We start from the raw sequence: 18,185 nt of genomic DNA on the forward strand, positions 1-18,185 counted from the left end.
GCAATCATTTCCAGATGCATTTGTAGTTAAATGAGATAAATGTGCCTCAATAGAACTGCTCTGGCCATGTATAGCTCTTACTCTTAGCAATTGACACATTGATACTTTATAACTTTAGTACTAAAAAGCAAGCAGAGGATTAGTTCATGATTTTGTCTTTGATTTTCTGCTGCAACCAGTCACAGGTAAGGCTTAATATCTTTCAGGTTCCTGATGAGTTGACTTTAATCCTTAACTTTGATTGTCTTTCAAGCTTTATGGTAAACATTGCTATATTTTGTTTGCTTGAAAGTGTGTTTAAAGAAATACAGGAGTCATTGACAAATGAACAACTTAATCTATTTGAAAATAATTGGCTATTCTAGACTGGTTAGAATAATCTTGCAGTGAAGTGCAGTTGCATGGAAACGCTAACATTGTGCACACTGTGCACAAATTTAAGTTTCTATTTGTTCATTTTGTCAGCCATTTGATGCTGGTCAAGAAGTGTATATTGGCCTTATCTTAGTTTTTTATGGGAGAAATAAAGCTCAGAAGTTCAGCAGAAATCTCAGAGAACATTTTGTTTCTGTTGAAATAATAATAGTAATAATGGCTGACTTCTAAAATTTAATTATGTCTCCTTTCACAGAGTTACCTGTAATGCTGGCAAAAAGAAAGAAGAGAAAATGATGACCTGATGACCAGTAAAATCATACCTTAGAGAAACAGAAGAAACAATGTTTTTGTCTAAAGTTTGACTTCATTACTGATATCTATAATCTTAATAGATTATTATTTTTTTGTTCTTGTTTTATGATTGTGAACTTCACTATATTTGCCTTGTTAGAAAAGTGTCCTTACTCTATGAATGGAGGCTGACACAGGTGATTCATCTGTTTCCAGTGGGGCTCAACAAGCTCCTTCTCCATCTGTGGGTTTACTATGAACTTGATGAAGTTGGAAAATGTGGGGAGCCTGCCTGATTTATGTGCTACAAACATTGTATTTGGTGGATTTTGCTGGTTGACACAGAGTTTCAGCATACGCCAAATGTCTGATAGAAGGACTGATGTTCTACTTTGTAAGTGAAACGACAGACAAATGGGTCCTGGATAAACAGGAATTTAGTGTAGTTCTTCAGCTTCACCTGCAGAACAAAATTGTGAGTTAGCTACATTCCTCTCTCACACAAATACAGTTCTAATTAGAGCTGCTTTGATGGAACAAGGTTGATCTCACTTGTCTGTTGTAACCACCCCAGAAGCAAAAGTGACTACTCGTGATACATGGGTGAGCCCGTAACCTGTGGTCCTAAGGGTTCTTCCACTTGTTGGGCATGTTTGGGCTAGGTTCACAGAAAATACTGGTTCAGGGTTAAAAAGTGACACAGCAAGCTACAAATAGTCAAACTTAGAGAAACATTGAGGGCGATAACATATCTTGCATCACTCACTTCCCCTTTCTGTTAGTCTCTTACCCTCTTTCTTAAAAATACAGAACCAGGTGTCTGGCTGTCTTGGCCTTTAGTTTATCTATATGTCAGATCTAGAAGATCACCAAAATCTATGCGCTTTAATTATCTCTTTACCCTGACTGTTTAATGAAAAATGCTAAATGTTATCAAGTCAGATGAAATGCTGTTACTGTGCCTGACGAGTCACTTTCAACAAGAGGAAAGAATTATGTCACTCTTGCCCTCTTTCTTAAAAGCACAGAATAGATTGTACTGGCCTTCAGTTTATCTACATGTCAGGCATACAAGGTCATAGAAATCTACATATTTCACATCTCCCTTTAGCCTGACTGTTCATAAGCAGTGCCATATGTTATCAAGTTAGATGGACTGCTGTTACTGTGCCCGACGAGTCACTTTACTCAACAAGAAGAAAAGGAGTTGGTTCACTCTTGATGAGTGCCAGAGGGAGAGTGTTGCACATACCAATTCCTCTCCATGCTGGCGAGCACTCCTCTTTAGACTTAGACTCAGCCTCTGGGAAATTTAGTCTCCAGCAGCTTATACGATACAATAGGAAAGAGTCAGCACACAGAGGGTAAAAAGAAATAAATATATATATATATATATAAATCTAAAATTAGATAATAACATATACACTCTTAGAAATATAGAAGTAACAGTGGATAATTGACCAGGTATTTAGTGGAATTAAATTAAGTTATTGCACTGTGGTTGGCCGATTATTGAACATAAGATGACCATTTTGATAAATAAATAGGTATTGCTGTTGAATAAAGAAAAACTATTTACTGTGACGTGAGGTGGTTAGTATTACCGCTTCCCACCAGGTGAGGAGTTGTACAACCTGATGGCCTGAGGGACAAAGGTGTTCTTCAGTCTGTTAATCCTACGGTCTCTCACTGAACAGGCTCCTCTGCTTGCTGATGACGGTGTGCAGACTTAAAGTAAAGTTGGAAAAGATATTCACAGATTCAGACTTCATACCAAATTTTATTTTCTCTAAATTAGGAGAGCTAAATTCTTTTTACTTTATAATTATATTGAAAGAAAATCCCCTCAAATTGATCCTACTTTCATAAACAGATGCTTCTTTCTTGGTCACTGATCTACAAACATAATTTTTCCCCACATAGATACTACATATGGAACGATATTGGTATGAAGTTCCAAACTGAAGATGGCTTCTTGATAAATTGTTTACGCCAATTTATTTTGAAAGTATTATTTAAAGTGTAAAAGTCTAAAAAGTTAAGGCCACCATTATCATATGAGTTCATTATTACAGATTTTTTAATATAATGGTTTCTGTTCCTCCATATAAAGTTTAATAACATTTTGTCAATATCTTTTGAGACATTTTTGTTAACATCGAGAGATAAAGCAGCATGTAAGATGGGATATTCCCATCAAAATATTCTTTAATAGCAGCGTGTACGTTGTCACTAGCAGTTCTCGTATTTTGAAAACATAGTTTTTCCGTGTTTAAAAGACAGACCACCACCAGTCCAATCAGCGACGATTCATGTTGCCCGAGGGTACCTACCATTTCCATTTCCATGAAAGTCGTTGTGTTTTCTCTTTTGTCACCGTGTTTTGCACTTCAGGGCCTTTGAGCATCAATCTGCTTTTGTCTCCTCACTGCCAAGGGCGATGGGTTCAGGAATCTGGAGTTACCAGCAAAGTCAGAGAACTGACTGTTATGACATTTATGACAATTATGACGTTGTGCTTCAAGACGATGTGTTTTCACTCTGAGTATGTGAAAATCAAGCCTGACCTGTCACTTGTCATTTCGAACAACTGGTTCCCATCAATGAAAACGTAAATTATATATCCAAATATATCAAAATATATATCCAAATTAGCCAAATCCAAATGAAGCCAAATTATATATCGCCGGCACACGAGGCACCAACAATATATATTTATAGCGGACACACGTAGCGTATGGCATGCCGTTCAGGAAATTAATCTTTGAATATATGGAATGAAACTCTGAATATATTGAATGAACCTTGAATAAATGGAATGAAACTTTGAATATATTGAATTAATCTCTGAATATATGGAATGAAACTTTGAATATATGGAATGAAACTGTGAATATACGGAATGAAACATTGTATATTACTGATATCTATAATCTTAATAGATTATTATTTTTTTGTTCTTGTTTTATGATTGTGAACTTCACTATATTTGCCTTGTTAGAAAAGTGTCCTTACTCTATGAATGGAGGCTGACACAGGTGATTCATCTGTTTCCAGTGGGGCTCAACAAGCTCCTTCTCCATCTGTGGGTTTACTATGAACTTGATGAAGTTGGAAAATGTGGGGAGCCTGCCTGATTTATGTGCTACAAACATTGTATTTGGTGGATTTTGCTGGTTGACACAGAGTTTCAGCATACGCCAAATGTCTGATAGAAGGACTGATGTTCTACTTTGTAGTGAAATGACGGACAAATGGGTCCTGGATAAACAGGAATTTAGTGTGGTTCTTCAGCTTCACCTGCAGAACAAAACTGTGAGTTAGCTACATTCCTCTCTCACACAAATACAGTTCTAATTAGAGCTGCTTTGATGGAACAAGGTTGATCTCACTTGTCTGTTGTAACCACCCCAGAAGCAAAAGTGACTACTCGTGATACATGGGTGAGCCCGTAACCTGTGGTCCTAAGGGTTCTTCCACTTGTTGGGCATGTTTGGGCTAGGTTCACAGAAAATACTGGTTCAAGGTTAAAAAGTGACACAGCAAGCTACAAATAGTCAAACTTAGAGAAACATTGAGGGCGATAACATGTCTTGCATCACTCACTTCCCCTTTCTGTTACTCTCTTACCCTCTTTCTTAAAAATACAGAACCAGGTGTCTGGCTGTCTTGGCCTTTAGTTTATCTATATGTCAGATCTAGAAGATCACCAAAATCTATGCGCTTTAATTATCTCTTTACCCTGACTGTTTAATGAAAAATGCTAAATGTTATCAAGTCAGATGAAATGCTGTTACTGTGCCTGACGAGTCACTTTCAACAAGAGGAAAGAATTAGGTCACTCTTACCCTCTTTCTTAAAAGCACAGAATAGATTGTACTGGCCTTCAGTTTATCTACATGTCAGGCCTACAAGGTCATAGAAATCTACATATTTCACATCTCCCTTTAGCCTGACTGTTCATAAGCAGTGCCATATGTTATCAAGTTAGATGGACTGCTGTTACTGTGCCCGACGAGTCACTTTACTCAACAAGAAGAAAAGGAGTTGGTTCACTCTTGATGAGTGCCAGAGGGAGAGTGTTGCACATACCAATTCCTCTCCATGCTGGCGAGCACTCCTCTTTAGACTTAGACTCAGCCTCTGGGAAATTTAGTCTCCAGCAGCTTATACGATACAATAGGAAAGAGTCAGCACACAGAGGGTAAAAAGAAATAAATAAATATATATATATATAAATCTAAAATTAGATAATAACATATACACTCTTAGAAATATAGAAGTAACAGTGGATAATTGACCAGGTATTTAGTGGAATTAAATTAAGTTATTGCACTGTGGTTGGCCGATTATTGAACATAAGATGACCATTTTGATAAATAAATAGGTATTGCTGTTGAATAAAGAAAAACTATTTACTGTGACGTGAGGTGGTTAGTATTACCGCTTCCCACCAGGTGAGGAGTTATACAACCTGATGGCCTGAGGGACAAAGGTGTTCTTCAGTCTGTTAATCCTACGGTCTCTCACTGAACAGGCTCCTCTGCTTGCTGATGACGGTGTGCAGACTTAAAGTAAAGTTGGAAAAGATATTCACAGATTCAGACTTCATACCAAATTTTATTTTCTCTAAATTAGGAGAGCTAAATTCTTTTTACTTTATAATTATATTGAAAGAAAATCCCCTCAAATTGATCCTACTTTCATAAACAGATGCTTCTTTCTTGGTCACTGATCTACAAACATAATTTTTCCCCACATAGATACTACATATGGAACAATATTGACATGAAGTTCCAAACTGAAGATGGGTTCTTGATAAATTGTTTACGCCAATTTATTTTGAAAGTATTATTTAAAGTGTAAAAGTCTAAAAAGTTAAGGCCACCATTATCATATGAGTTCATTATTACAGATTTTTTAATATAATGGTTTCTGTTCCTCCATATAAAGTTTAATAACATTTTGTCAATATCTTTTGAGACATTTTTGTTAACATCGAGAGATAAAGCAGCATGTAAGATGGGATATTCCCATCAAAATATTCTTTAATAGCAGCGTGTACGTTGTCACTAGCAGTGCTCATATTTTGAAAACATAGTTTTTCCGTGTTTAAAAGACAGACCACCACCAGTCCAATCAGCGACGATTCATGTTGCCCGAGGGTACCTACCATTTCCATTTCCATGAAAGTCGTTGTGTTTTCTCTTTTGTCACTGTGTTTTGCACTTCAGGGCCTTTGAGCATCAATCTGCTTTTGTCTCCTCACTGCCAAGGGCGATGGTTCAGGAATCTGGAGTTACCAGCAAAGTCAGAGAACTGACTGTTATGACATTTATGACAATTATGACGATGTGCTTCAAGACGATGTGTTTTCACTCTGAGTATGTGAAAATCAAGCCTGACCTGTCACTTGTCATTTCGAACAAGCGGTTCCCATCAGTGACAGTAAAAGTTGACACACCCATACATTACAAACATTACTGATGAACTGACATACACAGTTAACCTTAATTTGGTTTAATTAAATAAATGTATGTTTTATAGTCTAAACAGTTATGTGTGGTCTCCATCTTTTGTCCTTCCTCTGAGCCAGGTTGTGACAAATGGAACTGCATAGTGTAGCCAAACTATATATCGCCAGCACACGAGGCACCAACAATATATATTTATAGCGGACACATGTAGTGTATGGCATGCCGTTCAGGAAATTAATCTTTGAATATATGGAATGAAACTTTGACTATATTGAATGAACCTTGAACGTATGGAATGATCGCAATTCGACTCCTGCATTCCTCCGTCTCATAAACATTTGTTCAGAGGATTCTAAAAACACCATAACTTGTTAAGATATAAAGGGTAAAGATATAGCATCAACTTAGGATATAAAGACATCAAAAACAACATAACATAACATAATATAACATGATGGTTATGAGTCTCAAAATTCAGATGGATATTTGTAAAATTATGAAGTATGAATAACGATTTTCCTGTGTTAAACACAGAATACAATAAGAAACAGCTGAAGCATTGGTTAACATTTGCATTATTTCATATAATTGTCACATAAGTTGTTGACTTCGTTTTGGGTTTAACTATTCAGTACTACGAACCACTCTGAGGCAATGTGGCTCCATAAGCTGATTAGTCATTTTCCAAAATAATTACTTCTTTCGTATCCTTCCAAGTACGATCATTAAAAAGGTATTAAAATGCAGCTTGTGATATCACTGAGAACATGAAAGAACTTGTACAAAGATATAAAGCAGATTTAATACAGTTTCAAGATTCAGCTAAAAAGCGATTCTGAGTGAGATCCTTTTGCTGCGACTGTCTCTGGCTTGAGTCAGAGTCAGGGCAAACTGTCACCAATGTTTACTTTGAGCCCTTATAGGGTCAGAAGGGTCCTGTTCTGGTTTTCCCCAATACTCTCCTGAGAGGCTCCGTTGTTTGTTCAGCTTAGTTAGCACTAAGCTATTAATGCATTTACCTAAATTCATGGCACAGGTCTGTGGAAAGAGGGGCTGAGAAAACTCCTCCAAAATGCTTTCGTGGGCAAAGGTTGTTGTAAATTTCTCTTCTTTGATGTAGAAATCCCCCATCTGGTATTTCCACACTGACCATCCCCACAAAAGAATGTTGCAGTCATTTAAAGTCTTAAATTTGTATTAAATTCCACACTTGAGTTCGCTACAATAGTGTGGACAATATGGTGCAACAACTTGCACATTATCCCCTGATAAGTTATCTTCTTCCTCAACTTACCTGTTGCTTCAGAAGTTTAAGTTCCTATTAGCTCATTTTGTCATCCATTTCTTACTTGTTGAGAAGTCTGTAGTGTCCCTATCTTAGGTTGTATATATAGAAAAAAAGCTGTTAAACAGAAATATCCTTCATTTTTTTATTCCTTAAAACATCATAAATAGTAATTGCTGCTTTCTAATAAATAACCCACAACAGCCCAGGTTCAGTTTCTCTTCATTACTTTCTTTTTGATCAAAGATTTCAAGTCCCTTTTGACAAAGTTACATATGTTGTTATCAAAGAAAAGAAAAATCATTATAAGCTAAATATGCAGATACCGCAGAGTAGAATGATTTAACCCACAAAGAAATTTTAAAACTTGCATGTTATATACAAATTAAAATAAACAAAATGATTTACATCTAATCTAATTAGATTCAATCTAACTTCCAATTTCTCAGAATTTCTACATTTTTACCTCTTGTAGTTTAACAGAGCAGCGCAATGAAACAATATCCTTCTGGGTAGAATAAAGACTATCTGAATAAGAATATGTAACTCAACCATCAAGTAATTCATCTGGCCTTTTATAGCCAAAAAGTCTGAAGTCCCTCTCATAGACACTGTACAGCCTTTTTCTGTCCTTCAGGGGCACTCCTCTGAACCAATCCATGATGTATTCATTGGTTGTCACGTCTACTTTGCCAAGAGGAAACTTAAGGTCATTCTCAACCTTAAAAATCTTCAGCAGCTCCTGAGCGTCCTCCTCAAGGGTCTCCTGATGACCAATAAAATCATAACTGAGAAAAAAGAGGAGAAACAATTGTTTAATCTAAACTTTGATTTCATTATTGAGATCCTTCTCTATATCTGCCTTTTTACAAAAAATGTCCTTACTCTATAAGACAAGGCTGACACAGGCGATTCATCTGCCTCCAGTGAGGGTCAAAAAGCCCGTTCCTCTCTGTCTTTGGGTCCCCAAGAAACTTAACGAAGCTGGAAAATGTGGGGAGCCTGTGTGATTTATGTGCTTCCAGCATTGTGTTTGGTGGATGAGGCTGGTTGCCATAGAGTCTCAGCATAGGTTTGCCATATGACTGATAGAACTGCTCATGGTTCACTTCGTAGTGGAACTTGTCGCGGAAAGCCGAGATGAGACGGACAAATGGGTCCCGGACAAACATGAACTTGGTGTAGTTCTTCAGCTTCTCCTGCAGAACAAAAGTGTAGGTTAACATCAATCCTCTCTCACACAAATACAGTCCTGATTGTTAGAGTTTTTAGTTGTTATCTCATGATATACCATGTGCCATAATCACATTCTCATAGCATATATTGTGTGCCATATTTACATTATATGAAATGTATGTGCGTACAGACAAAGGGTTAGCTTAATAGAAAATACTGGTTCACAGTAAATAAGAGATACAGCTGGGAATAAATAGCCAAACTTACAGAAACAATTACATATCTTGCACCACTCACTTCCTCTTTCTATGTTACTCTCTTACCATCTTTCTTAAAAGTCCGTTGTACTGGCTTTCATCTGGATGTCAGACTTACAAGGTCATCAAAATCTACAAGTTTCACGTCTCTCTTTACTCTGACTGTTAATAAGAAACACTAAATGCTGAAATGTTGTTACTTTACCTGGCGAGTTACTTCACTCCTGACGAGTGCCAGAGGGAGAGTGTTAAACATACCCTTTCCTCTCTATGCTGACTTGCATGCTTATTTACATTCAAGCAACACGTGCGTACAGAGAATTAGCTTTCAGTTCCATTAGTCACCCCTATACACCACACAATGTGCTAAGAAAAGTGGAAGTGGACATGAGGATTTCCAAAGGAATTTCATGATAGACTGTAAAATTCCCAAGTTAGTTCACAGATAAATATGTAGAAATTTCACAGTAAAGGCCACATATGCGGCCACATTTCCCTGTCTCTGTTCTCTACTGTCATCCATATCCAGTTGCTCTACCACTCAAAAAATTAATTGACGAAGCAGAAATATGCCTGCATAACATAAATTAATTGAGAATTAGTCATTCTACAGTTCTGGAAACCATATATACATGTAAATTCTTACCATGTATCACAGGCTATTATCCGTATATGCACTTGCAAAATGTTGATTTAATTATCTGTTTATGTCATGTTCCCATCTAATGATTAATTTTTTCCCTTTTTGGACATATACATGAACAGGCGAATGTCACCGTTATCAACCACCTACCAAACACTTAATAGAGGGTTGGTGGGGTGGCATTTAAGACAATTTACCTTAGTCTTTACAGAAAAAAAAGTTGTTCTCCTTGTTTTGACTTAAATATCCCTCTGTAAACCTATCCTGCTCCTTCTGGGTTTTCTCTCTTTTCTTTTACTTTTTAAAAAAGTTTATTTGGCGTCACCTCTAATTTGCATGCAAAAAAAAGGTTAAATCCCTATGCACATATTTTGTTTAAAAAGAAACCTTTATTGGCAATGTAAATTCCTACAGACTGGGCTGCATTAACAGACCTCCCTCTCTGGTTTGGGAACGTCTCTCAAGTAATCCAGCTTGTTTGTTTGATGGACAACGGAAGGATGGATGGACAAAAGGTCAGGGTATGGCTTGCTTTGCTTCAGGGCATAGAGAACCCTCTTCCAATGTGTACATGCAACCTGTAGATAAGAAAAAGATAAAGAGTCAACAACCACGGTGTTAGAGTTTTTATGTGTCATGTATGGAACTTATACTGCATTAGTTTTAATCATGTGATGATGAAATGTGTGTGTGTGAGTATGAACAAAGGGAGATGCTTCAGGACAGAGCCTTCCAGAGGTCAACTGAGTTTAACTGAGTTTAAACTACAACGCACAGTGCCTGATTCAAACTAGTTTGTAGGTGTATCTCTTTGAACGATTATCGTCAAGGTCTCACACTGAAGTTGCAGATGTGTCTCCATATCTAAATGTTAGACAGAGTCACACGCTCTGAAATTTCTATGCAACCTTTTTGTTTTGTAAAGCTCTTCCCCTTTTCTTATCCTTGAATAAAACCAGGCAGAGTCAGAGATTGCTGGAGGTTGCTTAGACACATACACCTGTGGCTGAAGCGGCAACAGCTCTCCCCTTTTGCAAAAGCTGAACTTAATATTGATCTCTTGTGTGGTTCTTTCTGTTTAAGGTGGGACTTCGTTAATAAGAACAAAAACCCTATCACACGGTGATGGTGTATAGGTACAGTATTGCATTGCATTTGAGCTGAAAACAGCACACCTGTAATTGTGTATGATATGCAGATATGTAGCAGGTATAATCTTCTTAATGCTCCTCATCTTAGTTTGACATATACGCTAATTAGTGCTAGTCCAAATTACAGCTGAGGCAGTAATCAATACACACAAAGTTGAGAGTCCTTATAATGGTCTGGCAAAGATATGAACTGAATTATATTTGTGCAGTTCAGGCCTGAAATGTCAATGAAAGAGGTTACTTTCTGCATAAAAGACTAAATTATTCATTCTGAAAGATAATACTGTCAGTAAAGATTCTGCTCTAAAAGTATGTTGTGTGTCTGTGTGTGAGTGTGTATGGATACATCACCTTGGGAACGTAACAGTAGATGATTTTGTAAGTGTGATCCACAATGAATTGTTCAGTTATTTGTGGACTTTTCTTTTCCCCAGAGAGTGCCTCTTTCTCATATTTCTCACACATTTGTCTGAGGTGTTGTTTTCTTTGTATTTGTTGCGGACTCATCGTTCCTATAATGAAAATAGACAATTGTCTAAAATTAGTATCAATTCATTAAGTTTCTCAATTCTCAACATCCTTTTAAATGTTTGAGCAGTTGTACAAAAGTGAAAGGCGGAGGACAGAATGGGCAATACTAAAATGATTAAACTGTAAAAATTACTTTGAAATCAGTGGTTTAAAAAAAGTTTATGGTAAAAGAACAAAGCACACACACAACTTGCCTGTCTTTTCTGATGACATGTACATTGGGTAAAAGAACAGTACGGTGCTGGACAGTGTTCCGGAAAACAGAAGAAATTTCAAGAATGTTCTTAATGCTGCCATGGCACCTGGAGTTCTGTGTCACCAGCGCTAATAAACCAAAAACATACATTAAATGTGCAAAATCTTAGAGAGGATAAGCGCCATTAAAACTTTTTTTTTTAATCATATATAATCTAGGATTTAAAACATATATAAATATTTTTTCAAACATTTTCAAACAAACTTTTCTTGGAAATGTTTGAATCCAGAAAGTTGGATAAAGTCTGCACCAAAACTTCATACAAGGTATCCATAAAAACACATTAGAAAAAACAAAAAAGCGTCATGTTTGTCATGGAAGTGAAACAATAAGCATTATTACTTATGTAATAATAATAATATAAACTTACTTATTACTGTACAACAGCTAATAATAACATATGATCCCTCATCCCATTTATTGTGTTACTGCAAAGATCTCCAGCAGAGACACAGCACTGAGCCCTTGAGCCTCCAGAAACATGTTTGATCCATGTTATAGAAAATAACCTGAATGAACGGAGTAACTCATCATTTATTAGGAGGACACTTGACTCAGATCCACTGACACATAATTAATAGTAAAGTAATTAGAAATTCCAAAGTGATTAAAAAAAACCCCACATTAATATATTACTTTACCATTTACTCAAATAAAACATGATGTAATCCCTGGCTAATAAGAAACTACCGAATAACTACTTGGTATCGCTTAACTTGAAGGAAAACTAAAATGAACAACTATGTTGGAATAATCAGTAATGAAAGAATAGTTACTGTTCAAAGCTGCACAGTGTTTGAATCGGTATTAATGAGTAATGATAAAAAACTGAATACTGATATCTTGATACTAATGAATGTATCAACTCGAGAATCCAGTATCAGATTATTTAGTTAAACCAAAACAAGTTTTCTAAATCATTCAAACGGTGCACAATTTTCCGGAATGGGTATAGTTCAATTAGGGGAAATCTGTGACGGTAGTCAACAGAGGACTGTGTGATCTTTATGATAAGTGGGTGTGGGATGATAAAACCTGAGAAAAACCTTTACAATTTTAGAACAAACCTTTTTTTTTTAAAAAAAACACAATTTTAAAATGTTCAAATTTTATTTTGTCTGGTCTTTTTAAGTTTCATATCATTTGCATGTGGAAAAGTGTCACTATTCTGATGCACGATACAATTCTATGGAAAATGTTATACAAACAATATATCACCCTTACCTTTCAATCTTTGGCTAATTCCACCGTGAAACGAGAGCACTTCCAACACTTCTGCCAGTCAGTAAATGGATGGTTGCAAAGTACTGGATGTTTGTTTGTAATTTTGCCTCCTGATTGCCAAAGGGAAAGAGGAGATTAGATTACTTTCTACTATAGCTCTTTTGTGGATACAAAAGAGGGGCAGGTAGAAGAAAAAAAAGGTTTGGAACAACTTCACTATATGACTACATTATATAGAAAATGTGCAAGTATCTACAGAGACAGACACCAGCATTAAATATGTATCAATGTCTTCAAATGTTGATATGTATGTGTTTGTGGATATTTATCTGTGTGAGAGTGGTAAGGTCTCAGGCCAGATGAAATGGTGGCCGTAACTATGAACCATAGGACTTGTTTGAAAAAGTTTACTTTGCTTTGGAAGAACCTAACAGTGAAATGACTTAGAAGTCTCTAAGCGAAAGTCAGTAAATGTAAAAATAAGGAGTAGATTTTAAGTAGAGTTGCTGCTCCTCTGCATCAAAAGTAAGAATCAATGTAGGATTAAAAGTAATTGATGGTTGTTAGTACTTTTTTTTTCTTATAGTCGAGGGCAGTGGTTTAGGAATCTGGAGGTTCAGGAAAGTCAGACGATTGACTTTCATCATTTTTCTCTGTACCTTGTTAAGAGTATGTGAAAACTCACATTAACCTGTCACTCATTTCCAACAACTGGTTCTCATCAGTGACAGTTGGAATTGTTACCTTTCTTGAATGCTTTTTATGGTATGTGCCACCGGGCTTTAAGTCAACAGTAGTCAAACTTGCTGAGAAAGCCCACGGTAATGGGTGGTGTATGGACCCACTTGCAGTACAAAGGACTCAGATGACTCAGTGGTAAAAAGTTCAAGGCTTTACTGAGACTCTGGCAGACAGACAAACGGTTTAGAAACCGGCAAACAGGAATCAGGAGAGGAAAAGCAACGTTCTTGGTCAGGGACAGAAGGCTGGGTTGAATTACCAGGAGGCAGACGAAGCAGGGAATCAGGGACAGGCGAGGTCGGTACTGGGAAGGCTTGCAGGAGAATGCTGGAAAGACTTGCATGGCAAAGAACAATCTGGCAAAGGATTGAGTGTGGAGCTGGTGACTATATGCTGGGCTGATTGCATGTGATGAGAGGCAGCTGTGTGCACAGGTGAGTGGAGTGAACTGATGAGGTGTGTGTGGCTGACAGGTTGAGTGGGGCAGAAGCAGGATCAATGGAAAATTACTGATGGTTGGATGAGATGACTGAACAGTGACAGAACCCCCCCTTCAAGATCATTTTGCTTTCAGCATGCAGGTCTATTTGTTGTATCCAACATTGCAAGGTCTACATTTGGAGCCACAGCCTTTAGTTTTCAGGCTCCTCTCCTCTGGAATCACTACAATCGTTAATTAGCCATATATAGTGACACATGTAGTACAATGTGATAAGATAGAAGGATTTATCCGAAAGTTCTCACTATCTAAATAAGCCTTACTTTACCTCGTTTTGGGGACCACCTTCAATCGAAAGAAAACTTAAGGCTTATTTAGTTAGTGAGAACTTTCGGATAAATCCGAAATATCATATATATATATATATATATATATATATATATATATATATATATATATATATATATATATATATATATATATATATATATATATAATATATATATATATATATGAATCATTTATGAAAATTACATGACCAAAGACATGAACCTTAAGACAACATCAGAATATGGATGATTATATAGGAAACACTTGAAAATTGAAAAGAACTAAGGGGGAAAGTGTTAAAGACTAACAGCTTGGATTCATTTATCATTTTATTTAATAATTTTATTTTAATTCTCTCGACACCCACCGCATACCATCTGAAATGTAAGAACAGAATGGATCTTACTTGGTTCACACCTTTGTCCTGTTAAGTCAGCTCAACACCAGGTGATTGCCAGCGGGTCCGAGTGGGTCCCTTTCGGTTCTGCGTCTCAAGTCCTTCCTTTGTCGTGGGTGACTTTGGAGATGTTCCAGTTGTCTGAGGCATGTCGCTGCTTTTATACAGGAACATCTCCGTGCAAAGTGGTGGAACGGAATTCACTGCAATTCCAGGTGTTGGAATGATAATTGGCTGAAACAACAGCTTAAGGCTTTATTATTCATGGGGCGACGAATTAATTAAAAAACATTTTCTTTCTTAATTATTTAAGTTTATGCCACTCAATGACAACAACTTCTATGGTAAATATTTCTGAACATGTGACAGGATTCATAAATATTTTCACAAAAAAAGGAATAAGAGTCCCAGAAATTGAGCTAATTGAAACGCTAATAGTAAAACATCAGCCTGATCCAGCACAGAAATAAAATCTAAATTCAGTGAACAGAAAAGTAAACAGAATGCAATAATCAAGGGTTGTTTGTCTAATATTTAAAATAGACTAAGTATTATAAACAAGGACTTTTTACTCATGATCTATGTAGGTAAGCAAATTGTAAAAAAAGAAATAAATGGCATGATTTACATTTTCAAAGAATGAAACGTAACGTTAAAAGAAACAAAAAAAATTCTGTGACCAGCATTTTTGTCTTAATCACGATTACTCTAGTCATTTAGATATAGATCATACAGATTATGGAGAAAAGATTACCTTATTTTTGTTTTCTTTGTTTGTTTGTTTTTTCTTTTTAATTTTTTTTTTTAAATTTGAAACATAAAGTGAAAATTTTTTCAGTTTTAAATTTTCATTTTTCATTTTTGATCATAGACCAGATAAGCTGCCTTTTATTTCAATCTCGACTTTTATCATTTGAAATGTAAAACTAGTTGTAAACACAGTGCCTGAAAACTGTTTAAAAAAGCAATACACTCTCAGGGGGTTTCTTAAATGCTCCACCATAACTTCCTTAATACTTTAGAACAAGTCAGAACATTATGTTGTTGTTGGTTTACTTACAAGTCACTTGACAGCAGTGTTTACTCACAAGCCCTGAATCACGCACAGTTAGAACTATATTAATAGTTCAGAAAACAGAAAAAAATTAAGTTGGTTTAGTTTTAGATGAAATATTTTTAGTCTTTACAGAAGAAGTTCCCTGTTTGGGTTTACAGTGTAGTGCATTGAGTTAACATAAGTTTAGAATAAAAATACCTGACTAGCGGGTTTATTGTTCACCAAGCTCATCATCTGAGTTTGACATGTTGATGAATTTGTTAATTAGTTCTCAGTAGAACCCACGTCTGAGTGATATGTTGTCGATTCTTTATTGTCTGATGAAAGATTCATACAAAAGTGAGGAGGTCTAAATATGATTTGTTGCAGACACAAACATTGTCGTATTGGTACAGTTAAATGTCCAGTAAAAGAAGGTATATTTTTAGGTAAATGATTAAACCAAATATTCTGAAAGAAAATACTACAAGTACAAATTCTGCACTGCTAGTGTGTGTGTGTGTGTGTCTGTAAGGGGGGGTTGTGTGGGTGGGTGGTTGTGTTTACATCACCCTGGGACTGAAACAGTAGATGATACTGTAAGTTTCATCTGTACGTTTTTCTATACGTGGGCGTGGAGGGCTGGGAGTGTTTATATCACCTTGGGAATGAAACCGTAGATGATTCTATGAGCATTTTTGTGTATATGTGTGTGTTTGGGTGTGTTTACGTCACCTTGGGAATGAAACCTTCTCATCAACAATGAAGTTGTTGTACATTTTGACACTGGTGTTTTCTAAATTGTGCCTCCCTACAGAATATTTCTCATTCTCACTGCTACACATTTTTCTTATGTTAGAAAAATTATATAGTTATATAGTTATATAGTTATACTATGAGAAAAGTTGCAAGAATACGAGTTTCTGTGATGGGGGGGGGGGCTCCTCCTGTCTTTTGGTTCTCATAATACTATGTAGCAAGCAAAATTGTTTCGACTGTCTAAACTCGTCTTCCCATAACATTAAAAGGCTAGTAATGTCTTTTTTTCCCCATAACACTGAATGTCCCTTTCCCATAACATTGTGTGGCCAGCAAACATAAACAATATAAATAGCAAGAGCACCATTTTGTTAGGCAGACAACTCTGAGCCAGCTTCCTGACGGGTTGTTCGGACTTGTCTCTGTCTTGCAAGAAATAAATGTTTTGTGTTAATCGTGTCCAGCGACCCTAAGCCTAATTTTGAGAAAATTTTTCTGACACTTATCAGGTTCTTTCTTATATTTTGCTGCTGCTGGATCCTCTCTGCTTTAAAAAACAGAAAATTGTCTAAAATACTAAAATAACCATCCATTTTCTATACACACTTAATCTGTCTGTTGGGTCACGGGGGGTTTACTATTAACCTTACATGCATGTTTTTGGGTGGTGGGAGGAAGCCAGAGTACCCAGAGAGAACCCACGTATACACGGGAAGTGTCACGGTTTATGTTCTGTTCCATGTCTTGTTTCGTCATTTCCTCTTTTATTTTGAAAAAGCACTAACTGTCTCCTCTCGTTTCAGGTATCTTGCCCTTCTTCCCGTGTCAAGCGTCTCATTGTCTTCCCTGATTCCCAAGTGTTTCCACCTGTTCCCCTTGGTCCCTCATGTGTTCAAATAGTCTGCGTTTCCCTTGTCTTGTGCCGGTATGTTGTCTCCGTTCGAGCTGCATTACCAGCCCTTTGTCTTGTTCCTTTGTCCGCAGTTCCACGGGCATGCAGTGAGCGAGCCTCCTGCAGTGCTATATTGTGTTGTAATTTATTCTTACCCATAGCCTTAGTTTATTTATTCGACACGGTAAGTTTCATAGCTTTGTTTGTTCCTCCGTTTGCAAGGAGTGATTTTTCGTTATTACCTTCATAGTCCCCTCCGTTAAAGGAGAGCCTTTAGTTGTCATTAAAGTTCATAGAGCCTCTGTTTTGTTAAGAGTGCGTATTTTGTTTTATTCCGCCTCGTTTTGAGAGCGTGTCTTTGTTTTGTTTAATGTTCATAGCTTTTCTGTTTTCCTCCCAGTTTGGAGAATTGTATGTTTTGTAACTTTCATAGCTGCGCTCTTCCTCCGCTTAGTTACTGAGGAGAGCGCTTAGGTTTTTCAGCCTTTTCTTTTGCGCTGCCAGGAGATCGCCCTGCATTGCTGTGCTCTGTGTGCTGCATTTAAATAATAAAAACCCTCTTGGAACCCATATGACCCTGCATCTGTGTCCCCTGGTAAACTGACAGGAAGAACATGCAAACTCCACACAGAAAGGCCCCAGCCAGGAGTTGAGCCTAGAACCCTCTTGCTGTGTGGTGATGGTGCTAACCACCACACCACCGTGCAGCCCGCAACTATCAATCCGATGAGACACTTCTTAAATAGTGCAATGCCATTTAAGCATCACCGTCATCATCATTCCTATAAAAGGAGCTTCTCCTCTTTATCACTTTAACTTTATCTTTTTTCTTTGAAAATCAGGGAAAACATCCATTAATCCTCTTGAGAGAACTAAAAACAATCATTACATGTGTTTATTTTCACTCATAGTCTCCTATTTG

General features: G+C 36.8%; 1 protein-coding gene across 1 annotated transcript; it reads right to left on the reverse strand.

Annotated features, from left to right (window-relative positions):
* Positions 1-7,918: 7,918 nt before the first annotated feature.
* LOC140281668 (carbohydrate sulfotransferase 12-like) lies at positions 7,919-11,165 on the reverse strand. Its single transcript, XM_072376167.1, has 4 exons — positions 11,010-11,165; positions 9,942-10,085; positions 8,317-8,630; positions 7,919-8,219 (listed from the first exon to the last, which is right to left on the reverse strand). Exons 1-4 carry the CDS (start codon positions 11,163-11,165, stop codon positions 7,979-7,981), a joined length of 855 nt encoding a protein of 284 aa, XP_072232268.1. The 3' UTR covers positions 7,919-7,978.
* Between the last annotated feature and the right edge of the window lie 7,020 nt (positions 11,166-18,185).

This window comes from Leuresthes tenuis, unplaced genomic scaffold (genome assembly GCF_036924035.1).
Source record: "Leuresthes tenuis unplaced genomic scaffold, fLeuTen1.0.hap1 SCAF_22, whole genome shotgun sequence".
NCBI classification, from domain to species: domain Eukaryota; kingdom Metazoa; phylum Chordata; class Actinopteri; order Atheriniformes; family Atherinopsidae; genus Leuresthes; species Leuresthes tenuis.